Here is a 25,299-nt window from a genome sequence, read left to right as displayed (position 1 = left end):
CTACTTAAGAAAAGTAACACAGCATAACTTTCTAACATAACACATATAAACATTCATTTCAGTATTTGCAAAAAGCCAATCATAAAATAGGCATTTTTTCACACAGGCAAGAAGAGGAATTTTTAAAAAAAGTTTCCTTTACCAGACTTAAATCAATTAAAAAATCCTCTTTGCAAGCAGAATTGCAGAAGAAAAGTCAAAGCCTCAAAAGGAAAAGCACTTTTCCAAGTGACCCCATTTATGGAATTCAGGTCATGGTTCAGAAGGGTTCCAGATTCATCAAGCTGCCCTTCCTAGGGTCTGTACCTTGTCCAGTGTTTAGCATCTTTGGCTTTGTCTTCCTGGAAATAGAGACGTTCATGTCTGTGACTAACTTGAATAGCTGTTTCATTCACTTGGGAAGGCTGTAATTGCCTTCAAAGTGTATTCTGGTGTGTATTATTGCTGCTCTGAGTGTGAGTAATGTTACACAGTGTTCATTATCCCGTAGATAATTGCTTTTCCTTTTACGATGGCTGTAGGAAATGAAGAGTGTTGCTGAATGAATGTGTTTATTTGGTGGTTTCAGTTTCTTAAGTATTACATCAACCTCCCACACACAGCTGAAGATGCTAAGTATCTTAATAGTTATAGAAAAGAAAGATCCTTTCCTTACATGAAGGGTGCCTCTTTTAAGACTTCAGAAGTGGTGGGAAAATGAAGCAGAAGGTGTATTTATACATGTAGTTTATATATATACATATAATTGCAAGAGCATATACCCATATCTCTAGCAATCCTTGAGCTTTGCATCTACAAAGTACTAGGTATTTTAAAAGAAAAAATGATCTCAAAATGTAGCTGTTAATAAGGGAATGTGAAAATACAGGATTAAATATAATCTAATAGAAGTAATTGACTTATAAAAACTTACTAACAAGTTTATCTAATAATAATAATAATCTATTTTATCTATAATAATATTTATTATATGATTGAGTATTCAACAAAATGGAATGTTTTCAAACCTGATTAATTCTATTTCCTTTTCGTTGTGTTTTAGCTACAGATAAATTTTAAAAAGACATCTAGAGTTACTGCTAAGCAAATGATTATTAGAATAAATCTGAAGTGAAATGATCCATACTTCATTCTGGCATTAGACAGAATAAGCAACTAAGCCACTAACAAAAAAGGTTTGCCTCCTATCCGCACTCTCTGATGCCATATTTTGGAACCACTGATAGTTGCTTTATGCTGTGAATTTTTAATGTCATTATACACATTAAGGACAGAAGAAACCCCTGTGGACATCTTGTCTCACCTGGCATAATATTTGCCACAAAGATTATCTATACAATTCTTGATGTATACACCTTGAAAGTTTTATTCTACCATTTTACCACTTGTATAAAAACTCCTAGATAATCTTTCATCTGTGACCTCAGTAGCAGAAATTCAGCAAAAAAGGAGCTATAAACATGTAACTCAGACCTTTTCTATTTTGCATGCTGATATCCAGTGTAACAGAAGTCCAGATTTTGCCTGTTAGTACATGGACATTCATTATGGAAAAAAAAAAAAAACAAATGGAAAAAATTACTAGATAACTCTGAAATCCAGTCAGCTAGACAGAATTCTAACCATCCCTTATTCTCTATTAACCTTAACCATATTTTGGTTTTTAGATATTAAAGAGATGAACAGATAAAATTTTACAGGACAGTAAATTTCCTTAGGGAATAATTTAGCATCTGATACTGTATCATCAGTGCTGACTACTCCTAGTGCCACCTGACTTTGCTGTCCACCCCATTACTATCTATTATTCAAATAGGTGAGTCAAGCTCTTTCCAAACATACGGAATGATGCAGCTTTTATTTTTAAAAGCCTGCATGGAAATGTCTCTCCCTGTCAAGCCAAGATATCACCACTGAATTCAGTGCAGCCCTGGCAAATTATACACTGGCATGTAATCCAAGCAACAGCCAAAAAAATTGAAGAAAAAGGACACATCAAGTATCAAGCCAATAAACTTAGGCCAAAGTTACTAGGAAAAATGTGATTAAAGGAACAGTGTTGAAATAAACACATTAGTAAACACTATGTCCAACAGCTGCCTCTTTCCCTTGTAAACCCTGCCAGCTCTTTATAATGAAAACTGTCACTATCTTAATGAAATCTGAGTTTAGACTGCCTTTCATTTTTCATATTTACCAGAGGAATCATTAAGCACAGAATCAAGAACAATTGAAAAGTTTGTAAGGTAGAGATATTAAAACTTAAGGTCTTCTGATTATAGTCCTACGTTTTTATTTCATTTTCCTCATTCATTTAAGATTTTATAATGACAACTACTTGCTTAATATTTCACTAATCACTTAATGTAAAGGGTCCTAGGAGTACTATGCCATTACATGTATTTTGTAGAATGGCTTTTAAAAAAATTGTATTTATGGGAATACAAATATAGATCTCAAGGTTTTATAATAGGATCTAAAACTTCTACACCCATCCCTAAACATCTGTGGAGTACTTCAAAGATTTTTGCCTAATACCTTCAGTTTCTTTACTCCCTTTTACAGTGAAGCTATATTTAGTTCATTATGTGTTCTTTTAAGTCTTAGAACTTTTTATGTGTCACCTCTCCTATATTTTAGCTCCTGATGTGAAGTCTACATGTGTTTAAACAAACACATTCTGTTTCTTCTTGAAAATACAAAATTTCTTCTTCAACTCCTTGGCATAAGTTTTGCCATGAAGAAATGTCTGTAACTGAAATTTCAGTCGCTAGGTGAAACTAAAATTATTCTAGCTTCAAATAGGATGCTTATTCTGCATTTTTTAATTTCAAGATCTTTATTCCTGATCTAAATGAAAGGTGTTTTTTTATTGTTGTTTATTGTTACCCACATCTATGACCAGTTAAGTGCAATTAGAATGAAAAATACCAGTGGTTACCTGTGTGTTTTTAGGTTTCTCTATCTTTATTTAACTGTACTGATTTTTGTATTATTGTCTTTCTGATCAAATGGTCTGGCTTTGAATTAGCACTGAAATTTCACAATCTGTTTTGCTCTGCTTTTATAGCAGTTTCTCTGTGCTTGTACAGCAAACAGTAATGACTCTCACACAACATGAAGAAAATCTGTTCCTCTACCAACAACAAACCAGTCATGAATTTTTGGACACAGCTGTTCTAGGAAGAAAAATTAATAAGAGGAAAGATACTCAGTCATTTCACTAACACCAATATTGTGAAACTGTTTTAATCAATGAATGTTAGATTAGAGATGCCTCTTCCCTGGGTTAGCTGCTCATTGAATCCAACAGAGAAAAGCAAAAAAATGTTTTCAAATATACATATTGTATATATGTATATAGAGATAGATATATAGGGATAGATAGATAGATAGATAGATAGATAGATAGATAGATAGATAGATAGATAGATAGATTGACAAACAGATCTATCTGAGGGAACCAACTGCTTTCCTCACCATTTCTAGTTGTGAAGGTAACACCATAGTTTGGACTGTCACAATAGCAAGAGTTGTATCTCTGAATCATGAGACATTTGGGAGGAAAAAAGTGTGATTTTTGTGGTTCCATGCTTTATCTTCTTGTATATTTCTGTCATGCTATGGCAGAACATCCCCTAGAAAATCACAAGGGTAGACAGAAAAGTTTAAAGTCTAACTCCCACTACAGATCAAGTGGAACGAAAAAGTGAAAAATCATCACAACTGCATGATTTAAGATTAAACTAGCCTCTGTCGAGTTGCATAAAATTGTTTCTGTGTGAATTTAGAGCCAAAAATAGCAGAAGCACATCGCCTAGCTTTTTTAAAAAGGTATTGACTTGCATAAAATTCTGTTGAAAGGCAGTAAAAGTGTTACATAAATACCAAGAGCAATTTAATGTGGCCAAGGTGACCCTTCAGCTGCAGACAATAATACTGTGCCTAGATATTTGCAGGATATTTAGTGTACTATATCACCATGCTAATCTTACATCTTCAGCTACAGCAAGCAAATCTCTGTCAAGCAGACATAACTACCCCAGCCTGTGTCCAGATACATCATTAAAATGTATATATTATTTATTGAAGAAGTTTTGGTGCTTGGTTTATTTTTTTTCTCAACTTTTTTTTTTCCCAAATGCTAGGAGGTCTAGAGAAATGTAAAATACTAATGGGATAGATATCATAGCTTATGATGCAAATATGATACAAATGAAAGTCCAGGTTGTCCAGGTTTATCCTGCTGCTATACAGTTTGTATTGTACAAATGATGTGCAGCCTGTGTTTGCAGTTGGATATTTATTCATTTTTTAAATTTTATTACAGTGTATTTCTGAAGATTTTCTGTTCCTATGCAGAATGTAAACCACAGTTTACTTGCCATCTTGATTTTTCTTTATTCCCATTTTTTAATTTATTTTAGATGTGTGAAGTCTCAGGACGCCAAAATTTTATTCATTCATTTTTCATGTTCAGGGTCTGAAAGAAGACTTGTTTGTCTGGAGATGAAATTATTTCTATATTTTGCCATAAGACACTTAATTTCAATGGACTGCTGTTTCACTTTTTGCCCTGAGTAGGGTAAGGCCTGTAAAATGCAACATGGGCAACTGAATGAAACAAAGCTCTATTCCTATTATTTGCACTAATCAGTTGATCCTGCATTTTGCCATGCTGTACTTCTGTTTCTTCATTTATTAAATCAGGGACACTGTTTACTGCAAAACACAGTAGGTGAGCCCTTTCAAGCATGCTGATTCTTATCAGATCCATGCTTTTTCATTGCTCCAAATAGGTTTTGATTTATGTGTCAAGCAAGAACTAAAGACCCGGAGACAAGAAGACAACATTGCCTGAATATCTGCTGTTGTTAGCGACATGCAGACACCTTATCAAAACATACCATATTTCCTTTAACTTACCATTTGTCTCCAATGCCTCTTTCATTTTCTTCCCTTTTTTAATATTGCTATGGATGCCCTTTCCCTTACATGCTTTCTGCCATCTTGTCCTTCTTATCTGGGGTTGTGGAAGGTTGGCTGGGGGGTGAGGTTTTGCTTCATTTTGTTTATTTTAGTGAGTAGCACTGTCTAGGTGATGAAATTTCAGCTACCCCAAGGCTCTGATTTGCACAGGTCAGTCACACAGTGCTCTATATCTATCTTTGTAATTCTTCAGCTATTCTGACTGCTAAATTGCTTATGGATGTGGGTTGGTGTTTGTGGGTGGCAGCATAAGTAGGAAAAAAGTGTAATATCCAGAACAGTGGGAGTGTTCTGGAGGTACTGGGAGTAGCTGTAGGGGGCTCTGCAGTCTTGTTGCATATTCAGGACTATAGTATTCAAGGTATATTGGGGAAAAATATTTTCAAATATTTTTTTATACTTAAAAAGATCTCCTGAATAAAAAGAAATGTGTAATATAATAGTATTACAGAATATTACACAGTAATAGAAAACCCTGAAATCTGAAGTTTATATTCCCAAATGAGACTTGAAGGACACTTTTGTTACTGTCGGGAAGAAAACCATAGTAGAGCTATCCTGCCTTTAAAGAAATATTATAAAAATATTGGTATCTAAGTGCTTTTTTATCAGATCTGTTGCAAAGATAATATTCCACAGAACTGAACCATAAAATAACTACAGGGGATCAAAAGTAGATACAGCTTTCACTACATGCAAAGCCAGTTATTTCTCAATTTGCCCCAGTTTTTTATTTGACTAAGGAAAACAACAAATTAAAACTTCATCATTTAAATAGAAGGATTAATGATATGCATGACAAAAGTTTATTATAAAGTCCTTTGAAAGAACAATAATTCAAGAAGGTCTTGATATGTTATGTGGGAAATCCAGTCATATTTCTGGGTGAGCTACATAGAACCTTCAGTAATAAATGTAATTCTTTCCTTGCCATTTAGAGGTTATTCTGCTTTTCCTTTTATCTAGGTATTAAATGCTCAAGTAAATTTGCTGCAGTAAAGTGCCTTGAAAGCAATTTAAGAATGGTGTGTCTATGCTCTTAAATATATCCAACAGCATATGCATGCCTACACAATATAAATAAAGGTTTTAGGACCCTGTTCTCTTGAGATATCTATGCAAATGATGTCCATGGGCCTTAGCAACACACTCTCAGATTAGTTATAAAAATGGCTGTGGCATAACTTTATGATAAGCAAGTGACCCAACTACGATCTCAACTCAGGACTCCAATCCTGTAATACTACACAAACATTTTCTTTAAAGCATGTGCCAGGATGGAAAACTAATCTCAGGAAAATGTCAGATCAGAAGTGTCACAGAAAAATACTGCATTTAGGGATTAAAGAAATAGAGGCAAGGAAAGTCTTGTAAAGGCAGTGAGCCTGCTCAGCTTCCACTGAAATTGCTGTGGTTGTGCTTAGGACTTTCAGGACCAAACCCCAAATGTGTCATTAACAGCTTTCCCGCAGCAGTAAGCTCTCCTCCAAATCCATAATATGTATTCACATCACACATTGCTACATCGTTAGAAGCAGCACTGGCTTTTGGCAAATATTTTTATCATTAGCCCAGCTGACTTCAAATAACAGGAATTGAGCAGCAACAGAGAATTTCTTTTACCTATTAAAGTCAGAAGACTCCTGATGTTTAATGTAGTAGCATCTACCTACAGAGTAGTAGAGATCTTGGAGGACTTCATTAAATTTTTGCACCGGATTATTTGAAGTGTAATTTAGTTGTTGTTTTTTAAGGCACAAGCTTTTGTATCTTGCTATACATTCAAAATGTAAATGCTTTTCAAGAGATACTTTTCTCCTCTTTAATTATCAGCCAAATGATTAAAGTGAGACAGAAGCTGTAGACAGCTGTGGGAACACCTACCTGGTTACAGATGATCATAGAAAGCAAATATTTCATCAATTTCACTGGTTGCTCTTGTGGAATAAAGTGTTGCTGATGGTAGGACTGAAATGTTGTATTGCCTTTTACTGACAAGATGTAATTTCCATTTCCATGGACTAATTTTACAGATTCTTACATATGTACAAATTTTAATCTGGTATTTATATTACATAGTTTGATTGAGTTTGTTACATGAAGAACAATTTGGGCTATTTTTAGCAAAGGAAAGCCTGTTTGGGTTTTGGCAGAATGATAAGCCAAGTGTGCTTTAAATTCACTTTGCAATTACATCCTCTACAAAAATAGAGCAGGTAAACAATAGCCTAATTACTACAGGTAATAGATGAGAAATTTGGAAGACGTAAATTACAGAGCACAGGTGCTCTTGTAAATGGTATAAATTGGAAAATTTTAATGTTCAGTGACCCGTAAAGATGAATAGCTGGATTTTGTGGTGGTGTTGTGCAACTTCAAGTAATGTTGGATTAGCATCTGTTTGCAAAATTCAGTAATTTTTGTCTTGTAGTAGAGTACTTCCACATGTGTGTAGCTGCAGATCTCAGGTCTGTTATCTGCAGATAATTAAAGATACCTTTTTTAATTAAGAATATTTCTGGTAACTGCTCAAAAGTGTGTAGCAGTGGAATTGCCCTGTACACAGCATGCACCTGAATATCCTCCATGGTAGGCTATTAATAAATTCCAGACTTTTACAGGTTAGTTCTCTTACCAGCACAGTGTATCAATCACACACTTTAAATTATTTATTTTCTTTGCTTAGTTTGTTTTTAAGTAGTAGGGAGGCACACTTTCAGGTATGTGTGCACTGAGCACTACTTAGAACAACCTGGATTCTTTTCTGCTGGCCATTGTTGATTATAATATAATTTGGGCTGTAAATGTTTAATCTCACTAGGCTACAAAACTGTGTGACATGTGGGGTTCTATTTAGTGAGAATTTTCCTGAACAGCCAACCTAAACAACTGACTCCAATAATTTCAGGTTTTCATTGTCTCATATATTTCGTACCAACATATGCTACAAGAAGATGATAATGTTTTGTCCACAGTTTAATGTAAATTATTTATGACTTCCACAAGGTTACTACAAGGAAAACATATTTCTAAATTCTGTTTTCAGTTAATTAATTTTATTTCTTTCTCTTGCAAAATCTTACCAGAACTTTGATTTGTTTCCTTTTTTTTTTTTTTTATTTTTGTCTAAGCATGTAATTTAGATATTCTCTCTTTTGTTTTGGCAGTTGAATAGAAGTAAATGCATCATTCTGACTCTGTTGAAAACTGAGGTACAATAAATCATCACAAAGAGACTCTTATTGATCCAGAAATAAATGGTTGTATACATTTTCACAAGGGCTTTCACACCCTCAGCTGCATGAAAATACAAATAAGAAACTGCAGTTGTTCCAAGGAAGTGAGGCAACTGAAAGTGTTGGTTTAAGGCTCTATTAGAAAACTGAAATTATCTCAAATATGCAATGCTTTCAAAATAAGCTGTATTAGAAAAAAACAGCAGAATTCCATGCACAATAACAAACACATGGAACTTCTTTGTATGTGTAGCTAGGCATTTTTAGAATTGTATTCCTCTCTTGTGAGTCTTTTCTCCTTTACCAGACCCTTGCTCTCCTGGAGGCGCTTGGGTGTAAACTTAAATACTGCGAATAGTTAATAGATTTCCACTCCATACTGTCAGTGCACATACATTCTGTATGTTACTAGTGGCAGGTGACCTATTATTATTTTTATGTTCTCTTTCTGTGGTACTTTCTTATCTTTGAGCACATTTGTGAGTTTGCTGCATGTCGTGCTGGACTACCCCAGAAAGGATGCTTTGCTCTGGTCTCTGGCAGAGACTGGCATCCTCCAGCTCGCTGCAGTTCAGGGACACTTCATCCTTTCTGTGTGTGCTGGCTTTCATATAGAAAGGATGTTCACTGAGATCTATGAGATCCTCTGCTTTGAGGTGGTTATGAACTAGTTTTTTCCCCCAAGGAGACTTAAAGTAGAAGACTTATTAAGTAGGAAATACTATAAATAGTGTTTGAAAAATTCAGTATCTTCCCTAGCTCTTGACAAACAAAACTTTAAATTCTTTTTTTTTTATTTTAGAATAGTTTTTTTTCAAGAGATAAAGGACCCCAGAAGACTTACAAAGAAAAAAAACGTAGATTTATAATGTATATAATGTCTAACATAATATACTGCTATGAGGTAGCTGCATTTATGAGGGGAAATTCTGCACTCGTAGATGAAAAGAATTATTCAGGAAATTGACATCTAGATAGGTCATCTATCATCCCAAATGAACTATTTGAAAGAAAAGTTCTTTCACTTTGATGGATGTTCAGCTATTTGAGATCATTGTGGATGTTCATCTTGGAGAAACTCTTTTATAACCAATACAAACGTCTGTGAAATGTAAAGAAAATGAAATGTGATCTTTTGGTGTCCATGTTGAATATATCCTAACAGTTTCCACTTCTAATCAGAGTGGGGTTGTTATAGAATATTCACAAAACTTAGACCCATGCTCAGTGCTGAGTGTTGACATAAAAGTAAGCAGCTATTTTCCACATTAAAGATCGTTGAATACAGTGCAAATTGGAAAAAAAAGGAAATAACTATAATGACAAAGATGCTTACTTTAGAAACAGTATGTAGAAGTTTAAAGATCTTGTTCATTATAGGATTTGCAGTCCTTTAAAATTTGTCCTATTTGGAATAGGAATTGTCCTATAAAATTATATCTCTGTAGATGTGCATTAAATAGATATAAAAACTGAAGTATGTCTCTCCCGCTTACTATTGAATAAGAAGCATGAAGAAGAAACCCAGGATGACATCCTGTGCCCTCCATCTTGCTTCCATCCACAACACACTAAAAATCCCAAAACCTCAATTTCTCACCCAGTGATACACCTACACTTCAATATTATTAATATTGAATAATATTGACAATGCAGTAGAGAAAAGCTAGTTATCTCTACTTGAAAACATGCCAAATATATGTCTATACATATCCAGTGACCTTCACTTATAGAAATATAAATAGTAGTAGTAGTTTTATTACTGTTTTTTATATTGACTTCTCTCTTTTTTATTCTTTTTTTTTTTTTTTTGCATGGGAGTTACTGTGGAAGATTTATAATCAGAATATAAAGAAAAGAAATACAATTGTTTTTTAAATATCAGTATCAGTATATGTATCAGTATATACATATCAATTACATATTTTGTCTGTGAATTCTGTTGTGGAAAGGTATAATAGATACTCAAATACTTTTTACAATGATTGGAATTTGTAATAAGGCGTTCTTTAAGGTCCCATCCAACCCAAGCCAGTCTATGATTCTATGAAACTTGTAAGGCTAGGAGGATACCTCAAAAGTCTATAATACACTTCAAAATTATGTGACCTTTTGTAATTGAAAATGATGCTGCTCGAAGAAGAAGAGTGAAGGAAAAGGTTATAGGTTTAGCACCTTTTCCTTGGCCAAAATAATATATGAGGCATTAACATGGCAGCTGGCCTGTGTGTGTGTGTGCAATGTACAGCCATGGTTTCCAGGAGCAGTCAGTACTGACTTTGGAAAGGTGACATTTCCAGCTCTTGATCGATGCACCTTGCCCAGAAAAGCTCTGACAACTTCATCCACTTGCTTCATCCACTTGTAAAAACTGCTCAGTTTTTACATAAGTGCTACAAACTCTTGAGCAACCTGTGACCTCCTAGACATGACAAAAGCCACTTCCATCTCAAAAGAATAAGACATGTCCCAGAAGAATACAAAACTGAGTGTGCTGAGCAGTGGGGATGAGCCCTGCCTAAGCTGTTCCTTATTTTTAACCTCTTGGCAGACCATCTGGATAGCAATCTTGGTGGAGGTTGGTGAAGAGAAGCAGCCCCAGTGCAGGGGGAGCTCTCAGGCTGGCCTCACTCAACATGCCAAACAGATATCAGGAAGTGCAGACAGGTGCAGCTGCACACCCAAGACAGGCTGGCAAGTCTTTGCTGTAGGTAGTTTCTGAATGTTTGCAGTTTGGGTCCATGAAACCTTCAGCAGCAAAAAAATGTATTTCTGGACAAATTACATTATTTCAGTATTTAAAGTTCATCAAAATGGCCATATCAAGACATTGCCCATCATTAGAGGAAAACCATCATGGCCATCATGAACTGGGGTTTTTTGGTCCTTGGATATCATGAACTTGCACTCTGCCAGAAACTCCTTAGTTTGTTTGCTTACATTGAAAATGCTGTGCAATCTTTCTGTCAGATCAGTATGAGTGCCATAATTTTTTTTTTTGTTAATGTGGAAATTGATTATCACTAGAAGGCCTTAGTGTAGAAAAGATTAATCTGTGACTCTCTAAGTAATAGGGAAAAATTGCATTGATGTGACCCATATGGTGTTGGCAGGTTTTCTGGCAAGTCCTGTTCCTAGCACTCTGGCATCTCACGTGAAAAACTGCTGGCTACAGAGTAAGGGTTGTGCAGTCATGCCAAAAAGTCATGTGAGAAGAAAGAGCCAGTAAGACTATTTATAATATGGCAAATAATTGAACTACATATCAAGGTTTAAAAATAATTTGAAAGATGGGATTCAGTATACCTAATTTTGCAGTTTTATTTAGCAGTGAAGATGAGGGTATTATAACAATAGTGCACCTTTCAGAAATGCTGTTTGGTATTAGAAATGAAAAATATATAAAGCATAACTGAAGGAAATTTCAAGGGCATGAAGGAGAAGTGGGGTCTTATTTATTCCACTGCAAACTTTGGAAGAGATCTCAAAGAAATAAGACATTTGGTTTGCTTCTTTTCAAGTATTTTTGCAAGTTTTGCTGCAAGCAAAGCAGTCATCAACAGAGTCTAGTTTATTCTGTGAGCACATACCTTCAATACATTTTAAACAATTATTTCAAGGATCTGAAATGTAAAGCTTGGGTTTTAGTTGAGCTTGTAAGGTCTCACCATGAAGATGCTTCTAAATTATTTCAAAGAGAAAAACAAAATAGAAGATTTCATGTTCCTTGAAAAAATATTTGCATTTGAAATCCTGTACTAAAAAGATTTGAGTACAGTTTAGAAAGCTTTAAGTAAATTGGGAAGGAGTTCATAATCTTTATCCAAGCAATTTCCCTGTGGAATACTTGATGTCATTTTTATTATGTAAGATCTAGTAAATAGGCCCCCCTCAGATAAGTAATAGCATATTCATTTTTATATGAGAGGTTGTTTCTAATAATAAAACATCCTGTCTGCAAAGTCTTCCTTTGCAGACATCATCACCAAGTAGCTAAGTCTCTAAATTTTTTTTCATGTAAATAGTCAGTGTTGGTTGTAAAATTTTATAGACTAAACTGCCTAAATAGATGCAGTATGCCCTCTGAAGTTCTGGCCAGAACTCAGATTTAAAGGACTGTGTTGATTTGGCACGGCCTGGGTTTTTGGGAATGGGTGGGGGGTCCCACAGGGGTCTTCTGTGAGAAGCTGCTGGAAGCTCCACCATGTCCAGCAGAGCCAATCTCTGATATCTCTGATGGCTCTGTGTGACCGTGTTCACAGGGGTCTGAGGATGAGGGAAGAGACGAGGATCTGACTCCATGTTCCAGAAGGCTGATTTATTATTTTATGATATATATTACATTAAAAGTATACTAAAAGAATAGAAGAAAGGATTTCATCAGAAGGCTAGCTAAGAATAGAAGAAGAAAGAATGATAACAAAGGTTTGTGGCTTGGACAGAGAGCCACAGCTGGGCTGTGATTGGCCATTAATTAGAAACAACCAACATGGGCCAATCACAGATGCACCTGTTGCATTCCACAGCAGCAGATAACCATTGTTGACATTTTGTTCCTGAGGCCTCTCAGCTTCTCAGGAGGAAAAATCCTAAGGAAAGAATTTTTCATAAAAGATGTCTGTGACAGCTCTGAAGATGGACAGGCTGTTGGCCCAATTACAGAGGTTGGTAATGCCTCTATGATGACATATTTAAGAAAATCAAAACAGCACAAGTGCATTTTTTTCCAGGAGTAGCAGGGCACCTCTGCCAGGGGCTGTCCCTGGTGCAGGTATGTGCCACCGTGCTGGGGCAGTGTCCATGGCAGGAGTGCCATGACCTTCTTGAAGAAGCATCTTCATAAAGATGTCCCAGGGGCACAATCCTGGCAGCTGAGGGATTTCCCAGCTCTCAGCCCAGCAGCGGTGAGAGTGACATGGAGAAAAGGGACTTGAGCACTGTGTGGCAGGTTCCACAGCAAGGAGGCCTTTATTAAAGCAGGGGCCTCTGTAAAGGGAGCCAGGGCCAGCAGCTCGTGTTTCACGGCGGTGGGGAGAAACAAATAACAAATGGGATACAGTAACTTGGAAGAGTGACAAGGGAAAAATCAATGGGATACAACACATTGACATGGAACAGCAAGGGATCGTGGGCGGGAGGGTTTCCTCACCCGAACTTTAGTGTGCTTTGTTCAAGGGTTGGCTCTCCAGGGGAGAGCCACCATTCTTTTGCTGGCTGATTCCTCGGCTCCCACACCACGGCTGCCTCCATCTCGGTGCAGCCTGCAGCGAGCCTTGCCTGCCCAGCAGCCCCCAGCCAGCCACACCACAGGCAGAAGGGCAGGGGCAGCAGCAGTGGCAGCTTCTCCTGACCTTCTCTCTGGGAAACAAAACTCACCAGCCCAGCTTCCTGATGGCAGATTGCAGGAGGCACTTGGCACTGTCAAACCAGTCTGAGTTGGCACTGGTGGCAGCTTGGGTCTGAGGAGAGGTGTTAAATAGCACCAGTGCCATGGCAGCTGCCTCTGCCCACGTGGTGGCCAAATGGCCAATGGTGGAAACACGGCGAGTGACCCCCCAGTGTGGAACCTAGATGAAATCAAACTCTCAGCACTACAGGATCCTGCAGGGATCTTCGAATTAATGGAACTTGTTGGCAATGGTACCTACAAGCAGCAATTTTTCTTCTAGTCAGAGAAGAGGAGGAAGTGAGGACATGTGAGGGAAAAACAACTTTTCCAAGGTCAGTGGAAAAGAACAAGGGGGAGGACGTGCTCCAAGCATCAGAGCCTGTGGAAATCCAGGGCACCACAGGGGATATTTCTCTGTCTGCTCTGGGGTGCCCTGACCCCCAGGGCAGCACTGACTCTGACCCTCATCCATGGAGAAAGTTTCCCAGACTTCAAGACAGACTGGAATCCACAAAAGTGTGAAATAGATTATAGAGAATAGTGTGGGTGTGATTATAGAGAGTAGTGTGTGTGTGTATCACTGGGTGGGAAATTGAGGTTTTGGGATTTTTAGTGTGTTGTGGATGGAAGCAAGATGGAGAGCACAGGGTGCTATCCTGGGTTTCTTCTTCATGCTTCTTCTTCCTTCTTCTCCATGGGTTTGGGTGGCATTTTGTAATTGGGCAGAAAAGTCCCCATTGCAGCTCTCTGGGATCAGTTATTGGGTTAAAAGGGAAAATAATCCAGGTGACAGTTCTTAATTGGATAGTTTAGTCTTAAAAAACCTTGTACCAAGAGATTGTTGGCCATTTTGTGCCTTCTAATGAAAAGCTGCTGAACTCACAGTAGTGAGACTGTTTTATGATAAGAAATAATAAACACCTGAGTCTGAACATGAATTAGTGTCTCAAGTGCCTTCAATCCAGACCCAGAGAAACCCACAACTGGTACAGCCACAGGAGATTCCTGTGCAGTGAGGACTGTGGTGAAACAAGCTGGCCCCTGAAATGTATGAGGTCCTCAGGGAATGCAGAGATCCCCTTGCAGCCTGTGGGAAAAGTGCTCACACCAGAGCAGGTGGATGCTGGAGAAAGCTGTGATCCAGTGGGAGACCTGAGTGGAGAGAGAGGGCCCCTGCTCCCAGAGATAGAGACAGAGAGCCCTTGCTCCCAGACTAGAGCAGCCTGTCCTTAGAGGACTGCACCCTGTGGATGAGTGACCCACACCACAGCAGTTTTGGGAAGACTCTTTGCCCGTGGGAGGGACCTAACTGCAGAGCAAAGACTCCATGAGCAAACAGAAGCTCATGAATGACAAACTGACCGAAATCCCACATCCTGCCTCCCTTCGCTGCCGTTGGGAAGGAGGGAGAGGCTGGGGAGAAAAAAAAAGATGTTTTAAAGGCTTCATTTACTTCTCATTATCCTCCTGTGAATCTCTTAATAATAAATTTCCTTTATACCTTTAAATGTTTTGCCCTTAGAGTGTTTTTCTCCCTTATCTCAAGTCATGAGCCCTTCATTAATTTTTTTCCCTTTCCTCTGCCCAGCTATAGCTGGAGAGGGTAAGTGAATTACTTCCTAGGTGCCTGGCCAGTGTCAAACCACGACAGGGACCCAGCCAGGGTCTTGCCCTCTTGTTCTGCTTTCTTCCCTTGGCCTTTGTGAGAAGTGTGGTGGCGTTTTAAACTGAACTTAAGACATGCAGATCAGTGTCACCTTAGGGTAGTAGTATGAAAAGTAATTGGAGATAGTGGCTGTGTGATAGATGAAGGGATGCAGTGTCCATCAGTTAGAAAACAGGGAATGAAGCAGCCCCACTCACTGCTCCCAGGTTTGGCTGGTGTCTGAGCAGTGCAGCTCCGGTGAGTGATTTTAAAAGCTGGTTACAGAATCTGATCCTACTGCCTAAGGCAATCCTATAGAAATTGAAAAACCTCATAAAATCTTGTCTTTTGTTTTGGGAGAGAGAAAAGAAGAGTTCTAGTATGTAATAACGGACTTCAATCTTTTGAAGGTTAAACAGGAGACAATTGGAAATTTTCTTGTTTTCCAGTGTCCTAGAAATAGGAAGTGCTTTAAACATCTGAAAATGTGACACTTGGAATTAATTTTTTGATGACAACTTACCTAACATCTCAAATTTCCCCTTGTTCTGTAGAAATGAGTACAACATGCTGAGAAATTGTGTATCATTTGCTCAGGTACAATCTTAAGCAAGAATCAAATTCTGAAATAAGTACTATGCATAGGCATTTATTCTCCTCAGTTAGTAGGGCTTAAAGCTGTCTGGTTTTGCTGGCATCCCATGGAATTTCACTTTGTCAGGTAGTCAAGAAATCAAGTGAACATAGGTTTTATCATTTATTGAACATACACTTATGTTATTCAATGGGAAGAAATTTAGGTTTGAAGAACTGTAATTTCTTTCAGTCCAAGCAAACAGGTCACTCAATACAGATGTTAAATGGCATTTATTACTATTTAACAAAATAATTATTTATATCGATCTTTTAAATTTGTTTATCTCCACATTACTTCCTTCTATAGTCAGTTGCTCTATAAAACTAAGACTATTGAAGAGACTATTTGAACTCTGTTGATCAGAGACTATTTGAACTATTTTATTTCAACTATGAATTGAACTATTTTTCATGGTTCAAGTTAAATTGTAAATAGTGACCTGCTTAGTTTGGTTTGTCCTGTTCATAATTTCTGATCATCATTTATATTATTTAGTAATTCAATGCAGTATAAGTGACATGAGAAGGATTTCAAAACTGGTGTCTGAAGTTTTAACTTTCCTGTATAAAATTTGCTGAAAATGCAGTATATAAAGTAGTTAACAGTTTGCAGTATATGACCTCTTGGTTTTTCATTGTTATCCTGAATTTTCAGATGTAGCTTATTTAAAATTTTATCACAATTACATTAATTTTTTTAATTATTATTTTATATTTTTATTTTTCAGGTCTGGCAAAATGTTTCAGCAGAGAAAGGGAATTTTCATCTGGCCTCGAAAAAGGAAGAAAATCAAAGCACCCAGGAGTGTGATTCTCAAGATGTAAGATGAGCTCACCTGAAAAATAAGGCCTAATCTAGCTTGTATGAAAACATGAATGCTTTAGGTGACTGTCAGTGGGACTTTTCCTATTCAGGATGGTAGACATATTAATTTATAAAGCCACTATGTTCTGTATTAAAGTGCTGAGGAGCAAATGCTCCTTGCTGTCAATATGTGCATGTATATTATCAAGGTTTCTGTTCAAAACTGCTTAATGGAATTGGTAGAGCTGTTGCAGGAAGAGCAGTGGTGGAAAGCGGTGTCATTTGATGTTTAACCATTTCAAAAATCTGTTTGTTCCTGGGTGAAGCGTTGTCTGCATTATAGTGAGATGAAACCCCTTGTTTACATATCATTATATTTATTACTAATTTATTTATTTCTAATAGTCAGGCACAGCCTTCACAGATGCTTTGTTTAACAAAGCAAAGCCTTTGGGAGGATGTAAGACATGACAGCATAATAATTGAAAGGATGTGATATCGTTCACTGCCAGTCTAGGAAAGCTGTAAAGCTGTGTTTTTCTTATGATGGCTCTGACAGAAAGCTAAATCTGCTGCTTTTACTGAGACAATACACTCAGTCAAAAAGCATGGGATGAGCTCTTCTCAGAAATCTCAAATGCATGGATTGTGGCTGTAATTATAAAGATAAAAATAGAACAGGAAAAAAAAAACAGAAAAAAATGAGCAAGACAAATTTTGTTGTGAGAGTCTGCTCTGACTGTTGAGGATTTTCTGCTCAATAGTTCAGAAAGTATAGTGATACTCTGACTAATTTGCAGGTGAAAAATATATATATATATATATATATATATATATATATATATATATATATATATATATATATATATATAAAATACTCAACATATATATTGAATATATTGTTATATCTTGAGATAAAACCCTGTGGAGGTAACTGAGTAACTTGCTGTTAGTGATCATGACAGTATGAAGAAAATTCTGGAAAAAAATCTTACATAATTCAGTATACAATATATTTTTTTAATTATACCGTATCCATTTATTACAAAGGTGTTATAAGTTTGTTCAGGTTATAAGTTACCTCCCTTCTGCCACATCCTCCACAGAACAAGGAGAAATTGCATACCCATAAGAGTGCTTACCTTGCTGTTGCACATTTCTTAATATCTAAAGGTAAAGGAAACTTCAGTTGTTAATAAAATTTGAAGGAGGGGAAGAAAAACATGTAACATTATGAAGTTGGAGTGAACTCTATTTAGATTATGACTAGAGGTTAGTTATTCCTTAGAAAAGTTGTGTGAGGCTTGATGAAATGTAGAATACTTTTAGAAGAGACTGAAATAATTTAGGGTAAATACTTGTGTCAGAAGTTCAAACAACTCTTTTTTACTGAAATGAATACATTAAAAGAGAAAGAAAAAGAAAATAACTGTTAATATATTTCAAAAATCAAAAGAGTATTTCGTTTCAGTATCAAGTACTGTGATGAAAGACACCTAAAAGATTCACTTTTCCATAAAATCAAGGTTTTAGTTATTTAGATAAGCTGGTGGTTGCTTTTTGTACTTCTAGCAACTAGTATTTTGAACTGTTCAGTCAGTCAGCAGATGGACACACTGTCCATCTTAACATAGGCTAAAATGGACATAAAAATAGAGCAGGTGATGACATTGGTCTAGCAAACTTTTACTTCATCATCACCATCATCACCATCACCATCTCCCATTAACATAGAGAGAAGGACACAAGGAAGAATTGAAACTATTATTTTTGAGAACTGAACTAAAAATGTCTCTTTCCACAGTTAGGCTTCATATATTGGCATTAGAGATACCACCTTTAAGTTTGAAAGAGCTGGAAGGAGTTTATTTTCCCAAAGGATCATATTACTTCAGTAATACAAAGCTGCAGTTTGGACCTGTGCACTTGGAGAAAATTCAACACTTAGGAAGAGTTTTAATTGTGTTTTTTCATTACTTGTCTGTGTGTAATTTTTTCTGAAGTTTTTACAGCAGCTTAACTTCAAATGAAGGAAGATTAAGGTTGGATGGTTAAGGATGTAATGCAGCATTTTTAAGAAAAATTAGTGAAGATGTACTTAAAACTCTGTTGCTTAGAAACCTAATATTTCAGCAATCCTTTCTCAGAACTTTACAAAGATCCTTTTGTTGTGTCTCTGATAAATAAAATGTGATTTATATTTTGGAAGAATTAAGGTAGTGAAGACTAACTAGAGAAGAACATGCAATCTTACAGGTACTGAGGCAAAAAATAAAGCAAAATGGTTATTTGCTGGTTCCAACTGGTGTTTTTAAGTCTGTATGGCTAAGCATCTCTAGCTTAAATTTGTGATCTTTCTGCAATTTTATATTTATGGGGTTTATGGCTGTTCACAGTAATTAGTGTAGTTTACATTGTAACAAATAAAAATGAAACTGTATTGACAAATGGGATACAGAGTAGCAAAGTTGGAAATTAGACACTGCTGATATTTATCTGCAATGAAATTTGACATAGGACCAGTAATAGCCAGAAGTAGGTAGAATCTCCTGTGATACAGAATCCGAAATTCATCAAAAACCAAAAAAATATTAATTTCAATATTGTTGTAAAAGTTTGCATTCTTTAGTTTATTTTCACTTTATTAGAAGCATCCTGTCAATACTTAGCCTTATCCAGAGATGTTTTCCTATGTCTGACTCCTGAAAGTCTCTGTGCAGAACCAGTTCTGCAGAGCTTTTTCCCCTGTATCCCTTCCTTTTTCTGTCTTTCCAAAATTTTGGCTTTTACACCATAATTTACTTCATTCTTTTTTCATGTCAAATAATTCTTATGCATGTAACATATCGCTTTAAACCACCTATTTGGTATTGCTAAAACATCAAAGAATGTATAAAATTATTCTTTGTTCTCTGTTGTCATATTAGATTTTTTGCTTTGTCCTTATAGAATCTTCACTGATGAATAGAAGTGATAGTGCTTTTATTTACTGCCTTAATTTCCTGCAGTAAACAAACACTATTACGTTCATTATTCATTCAGTGACAAAGGACATTCAGTATTGGAGCCAAAATTGTACACATTTCTAAGCAACTACAGCATTTTGCTTTATTTCCTTAAATCAGTTTCAGTTTCAGAGCTTTGATCACATTGCTCTCTCCAATTGTTTTCCAAAGGGTGTAACAAGAGGAAAAAAAGCCATTTTTATAACAAAATTTCAAACTAATAAAATCCTTAAAGTAAATTTGATTCTGTAAATGAAGACTAGGAAGGTCATAAGAAGTTACATCATCTGAGTTTAAGCATCCCCTTAGCACACTGTGATCTAAACCAGAAAAAGGATATGAAAAACTGCAGAGGTGTCTTCTGAAAAGGTACATGCACATTTCACATACTTCTTGTTCTGCATCTTCTAAACAGTAATTAGAGCAGCTTCCAGTAGAGATCTGTAACAAATTCATGAGCAAATCTGATAAAACATGTCTTGAGTAAACAGTGAGCCTAACCTGGTTAATGGCAACTAGGATAACTAGTTTGTCAGCTGACCTAACCACCCCATCCTTTTCTCCTGTATCTGGTTGATTTTCTTCAGAATTAACTCAGTACTTTATCCCCATCACACTCTACAAACAACTTCTGTATCTGCCTTTTGTGCCCCATGGAGCCAAAAGGAGTAGCAGTGCAAAGGATCACTGAAACTCCAATGTCTGGTCAATTCAATCTGTATGATGCTCTTTAGGAGCAGCAGAATTATTTTCTAACTGCAAAAGCTGTTATAATACCACTTATTTAAACTTGATTTCCTGTCCACTTGGGAATGGATTAATTTGACTTTAAATTGTTATGATTTTTTTTCGACCATAAAGCCAGTTCTGATTTGCTGAGTTGATGCAGCAGAAAATACTTCAAGTTACATGGTTCAGCTGTTCACAGATAAAGTTGCATGATTTGATAGCCAATGGACATGCTGAGTTCTGACTGGCTTGTTGAAAATTTTTAAAATAAAAATGCACCCTTTAATTATCCACCTTTGTCATTTATACATCCAGCTGTGAAACTCTCCAGCTTTGCAGTGCTGTTTACTAGGACAATTGAATACCATAACTTCTCAAATTTTCTATACATTACCAATCAAGATGCAGATTTTATAACCAGAATTTCACACACAGATACTTTGTTGATTGGGCTGCATGCTAAGCTGATGAAAGCAGCACAGCAAATTATTTTTGCTTTTTCTTAGTTTCTACCATGTCAAGCTCTCATTCTGTCCTTTTGTAATGAGTGTACCTCTCATGGGAAGGAATCTGACAGACAGAGAGTCACACAGACAGACATACAAACCAATCCACTACTTGGCCTAGAGGGAACTAACCACAATAACAAACATTTAATGTTTTGCTTTCTTTGTCTGTCACCTAACGTTTTGAAAGGTATTCTAGTTCATTGGGTTTAAACTCCTGCACTGATCTTCAGCTGAGGGACACAAAGATATGTGTGTTGTGTGTATTTGTATACTTATGTGTTTATATATCCATTTATATATACACATAAAAGCCCATGAATACACACGTGGGGGTGTGTGTGTCTGTGTTTATATATGTGCCTGAGGTCATATGTGGATGGGATTCAGTTTGGGTTCTGTTAAACCCACTCCTATGTGTGTCTGTGTGTGTGTCTGTGTGTGTGTCTGTGTGTCTAACACCTCACCCATAGGAACTGGTTACAATCCTGGCTACTGAACTGTTGTTCTTCAATCTGTAATTTGTTTGGTAATGATACACAATGATTCACAGTGACAGGGAGTCAATAATGAATAGGTTATGCTTTAACATCATAAAGGCATTCCTAAGAAAAAGTCCCTACTATCTTTCTCCAACATATGGTGTGCTACTAAAAAGAAAAGATCTCTGAGTGGACAAATATGAAATACTACAGACATAAGTTTTTATTTCTATTTTCCTATCAAGATAGCCTTTTTTACCTGGTCTATGAAAAGAGTATGCAAGACTACTCACCCAAAAAGCATTGTTTTATCATTTGCTGTTATTTCTTCTAAAGCAGACCTGATTTTGTTTTCTTCCTTTGCATATGTCTTAAGAAGTTGGCCTTTAGCTTTATTAATGCAATTAATAGTTTTTGCTTCCTATCTCCTATAAATTATGTTGGTGAAATAGGTTACCTGATTTCGTGTTCTAGTATGTACAGTCAGAGAAAATTCTAGATACGTAAATTATCATATTTAATTAGCATTATTTCTATCCTCTTCATTACACATTTTGCAATACTATTGATTGTTTGACCTATAGTATCTTTTGTCCTCAAGCTGTACACCTAGAAGTCACCTAAATCCTCATTTTTTCTGAAGGTGTTTCAGCTTGAAATATTTTTTAAAATCTAGATTAAGAGTAAATAATTTAAATGGAATTTTTGACAGGACCACACTTAAAAAGTTTTAAAGTATTAAAAGTCTACTAAAATTTGCTACTCTGTCATCTGACTTTTTAGTCTTTATCTAAGACATAAACCACATGTTTTGTTTGATTTTTTTGTCATAAAAGGAGTAGGTGCTTTATCAATAGACTTTATTTTAACCAATACTGCCTTGATTATTCCCTATATGAATCCAACTCTTATTTGCTGCTGGCTAGAGTGGGAAAATATGAAAAAGAGTTCCCCACATCAAATCCATCTGCATCCTCTCAGAGACTGACTTCAGTAGCTTAAACATTACTAAACCCCCCACTGTTACATTGGAAAGAGTCTTGATGACTTAAAACTTTATAAAAACCCTGTCATTTCCACTCCATTTAAATGTATCACTTTTAATAGCAAAAAAAGTAGATAAATTCTAATGTGAACTCCTTTTAGAGTAATGATCAAGTATTATGAATATTTGACTGTATTTCATGTTTCAACTCCTTTTCTTATGACATCCTTAATCCTGCTCCTGAAGGGACTTTTGTTTAAGTTCAGTAGAATTTTCAGTGTTGAGTAAATCTCTGGTTTCATATCTGGAGATCTCCTTGGTTTAAAAATCTACCTTGTAGTTGATTTTATTTATGCTGTGCAACTCTGTTTTCCCAGATATTAAAAAGCATATTGGCAAAGAATATAACATTATTCCTTGAATAAAATGACAGCAATTAAAACACCAAGATTTTTCACCTTGAGACTCATTTAATTTCCTCATTCAGTGACTTTACATTCCTATTCAGGGATTATTATACCTTAGAGATCTAGAGTTTAGACAAGAGAATAGTAATAGAGAAGTTCTAACTGTAATGCTGATTTTCTACTGTTTTTTACTATTTCCTCACTCATAAAAGACACTTGTAATTAATTTTCTGTTCCCTAGGACCACTTGTAGAAGTAAACTTCACTATTGGTGATGAGATTTAAACATGAAGTAAAAAAGCTGGATAAGTATCGACTTTCAAATTGTTAAACTGGCTGTCACAAGACTGTATTGTTGAAGACTATTACAGGGATGTGGGAAGCTGGGATAAGCTCAGCTATGAAAACTTTGTTCCATTTCATCAACTAGGCTTAAGAGAAGACCCGGTGATTTTTTTTTTTTTTTTTTTTTTTTTGAAAACTGAATGTTTTTGGAAAAAATCTGAAGTAGTTATCTCTGCCATTTCTGTTGACAGGTTGCCAAGACATGTTTGGGGAATCGCAATGATTCAACATCTCGTTTGAAGGCAGCAGAAACAGGGACAAGCTTTCAGGTATTCCCTTTCTGAGTAATTGTTGGGTTTTACTAAAAGGTCTTGTGAAATGCAGTTACTTGAAGTATACTTACACATTCTTCACCAAGTTCTGTCTCAAAAGAGAAGACTACTTAGTTCAGACTTTGACTGCATCTGATTGCAGTTCATCTGTTCAAAATGTTTTCTGGCTAGTAACAATTTGCAAACTCTTAAATATTTTAAGAGCTGGTGGTCAAATTACTTGATTTGATAGTGTGATGTCTATAGCCCTGGAAGCAGGAGTAGGAGAGATTTCCAAAATAATTAAATATTAAATACATATATAATTGGTATATATATATATATATATATAAAATATGCAGTGATATGAAGCTGTATGCAGCATCAGACTTGTATGGTTTTGCACTGTGCCGGTTGTTAATCATGCTTTCTTTAAGAGAGATCCGGACTCTTTTCTAGGGATAATTCCATTGCCATGGAATTTTAACGTACTTTCTTTTATTTCTGCTTACGTATATATGTTTTCTATATACCATGTTTTTACCTCTACAGAAGTTTCACAGCCCTCCATGGACTACACCTGAAGATAAAAAATCACCTGAAAAGAAGGAGAAAAAATACGAAGAATCAGTTAGTAAACCAGAAAAAAAACTCTAAATGCTACTAATCTACATTGAAAACTGCCAGTCACTTCCATCTCATGTTCTGTTAGCACAAAGGCATGAAATGTCCCAGGTTTCTAAAGCATGGATTTTTCACTATTTTATGAATGTCTGTAAATTAGTCTAGAACAGATCAATTAGTACCTTACAGCAATAATCCAAAATGGATGTTTGAAGAAATGCTTTGTAATGCACTCCAGTTTTTGAATTCTTGTTCTACCTTATCTACCTTATTCTTGTTCTACCTTATCTACCTAGTAATTGTATACTATAAATTACCTTCTTTGTAAACAACAGACATTCTCAAGTATATTTCTCAGATTGTTTTATTTCATGTAATTTTGTGGCTGATTAGTTTCTGATATTAAGGGGCAGTCAGTGTGTGTGGGGGGAAGATAGCTGTGTGACCATATTTGAAGTACAATCCTTAAGTGCAACTGTAAAAAGAGAACTGTGTGCGTGGGGCTTCATCTATACTTACCTTTTAGTATTTCCATCTCAAATCTACTTACTTACACAATAAAATATGTTTATTTTGTTCTTTTTTTCCTCACTGCTATCTTAACTAGTCCATTTCTGAGCACTGAAAAGCTGACAGAATTGGAGTTTCAGGGATGGAGATAGAGAGGATCATTACTTTGGGGATTCAAGCAAAAAAGTTTGCAGGTAGTACTGAATTACAGTTTCCTAGCTTGGATGGCAGCCATGGGAAGTCAGTTTCATCCCCTGTATTTGTGCTGATCTCAACAGAATAAAATATACTTCAAAGAGTAAAGCCCTGTTTTGTCCATGACAGTTGGCCTTTGATCACTCCATCAGGGAGGATTGATTGCAGAAAGCTCTGTCACTCATGGATTATTTCAGTTTCTCCTCAGTCACATACTCCATGACAAGAAAGCAGAAAGAAAGGGAGGAGAAGAGAGAACGTTTTGCTTGTCTGTATGTCATTATGGGTCAAATTTAAGAATTCATATGCTGCATCTTTTTGAGATGCAAATCTTTCAAGAACAGTTGGACTAGTAAACTGCCTGATGCAATGCTATGCAATCCCTAGCAAGAAGTGTTTTAAGCATTTGTAACTTGTAAACTTCCACCTTTGTCTTAATGCACATCTCAGCACATTTTTTACTAGATTTAAAGTAGTTATAATAATTTACTTTTTCTTGCTTTGTATCAGTTTAAAAGCAAATAGATAAAGCTTTTATTTGCTTAGTGGTCCTCTGTCTT

The 25,299-nt window shown here is 36.0% G+C and overlaps 1 protein-coding gene across 2 annotated transcripts in view; it reads left to right on the top strand.

Moving 5' to 3' along the window:
• LUZP2 (leucine zipper protein 2) overlaps window positions 1–24,625 on the top strand; it is a 148,200-nt gene extending 123,575 nt beyond the window's left edge. For both annotated transcript variants that reach the window (XM_066551669.1, XM_066551668.1), the window contains 3 exons: window positions 16,624–16,716; window positions 23,351–23,428; window positions 23,963–24,625. In XM_066551669.1, coding sequence (XP_066407766.1) covers window positions 16,624–16,716; window positions 23,351–23,428; window positions 23,963–24,067 — 276 coding nt within the window. In that variant the 3' untranslated portion in view covers window positions 24,068–24,625. The remainder of the gene's footprint in view (window positions 1–16,623; window positions 16,717–23,350; window positions 23,429–23,962) is intronic.
• The last annotated feature ends 674 nt before the right edge of the window (window positions 24,626–25,299 follow it).

This window comes from Molothrus aeneus, chromosome 6 (assembly GCF_037042795.1).
Source record: "Molothrus aeneus isolate 106 chromosome 6, BPBGC_Maene_1.0, whole genome shotgun sequence".
Taxonomy (NCBI): domain Eukaryota; kingdom Metazoa; phylum Chordata; class Aves; order Passeriformes; family Icteridae; genus Molothrus; species Molothrus aeneus.
The sequence above is the reverse complement of the archived record's forward strand: the minus strand, read 5'-3'. Positions and strand labels throughout refer to the sequence as shown.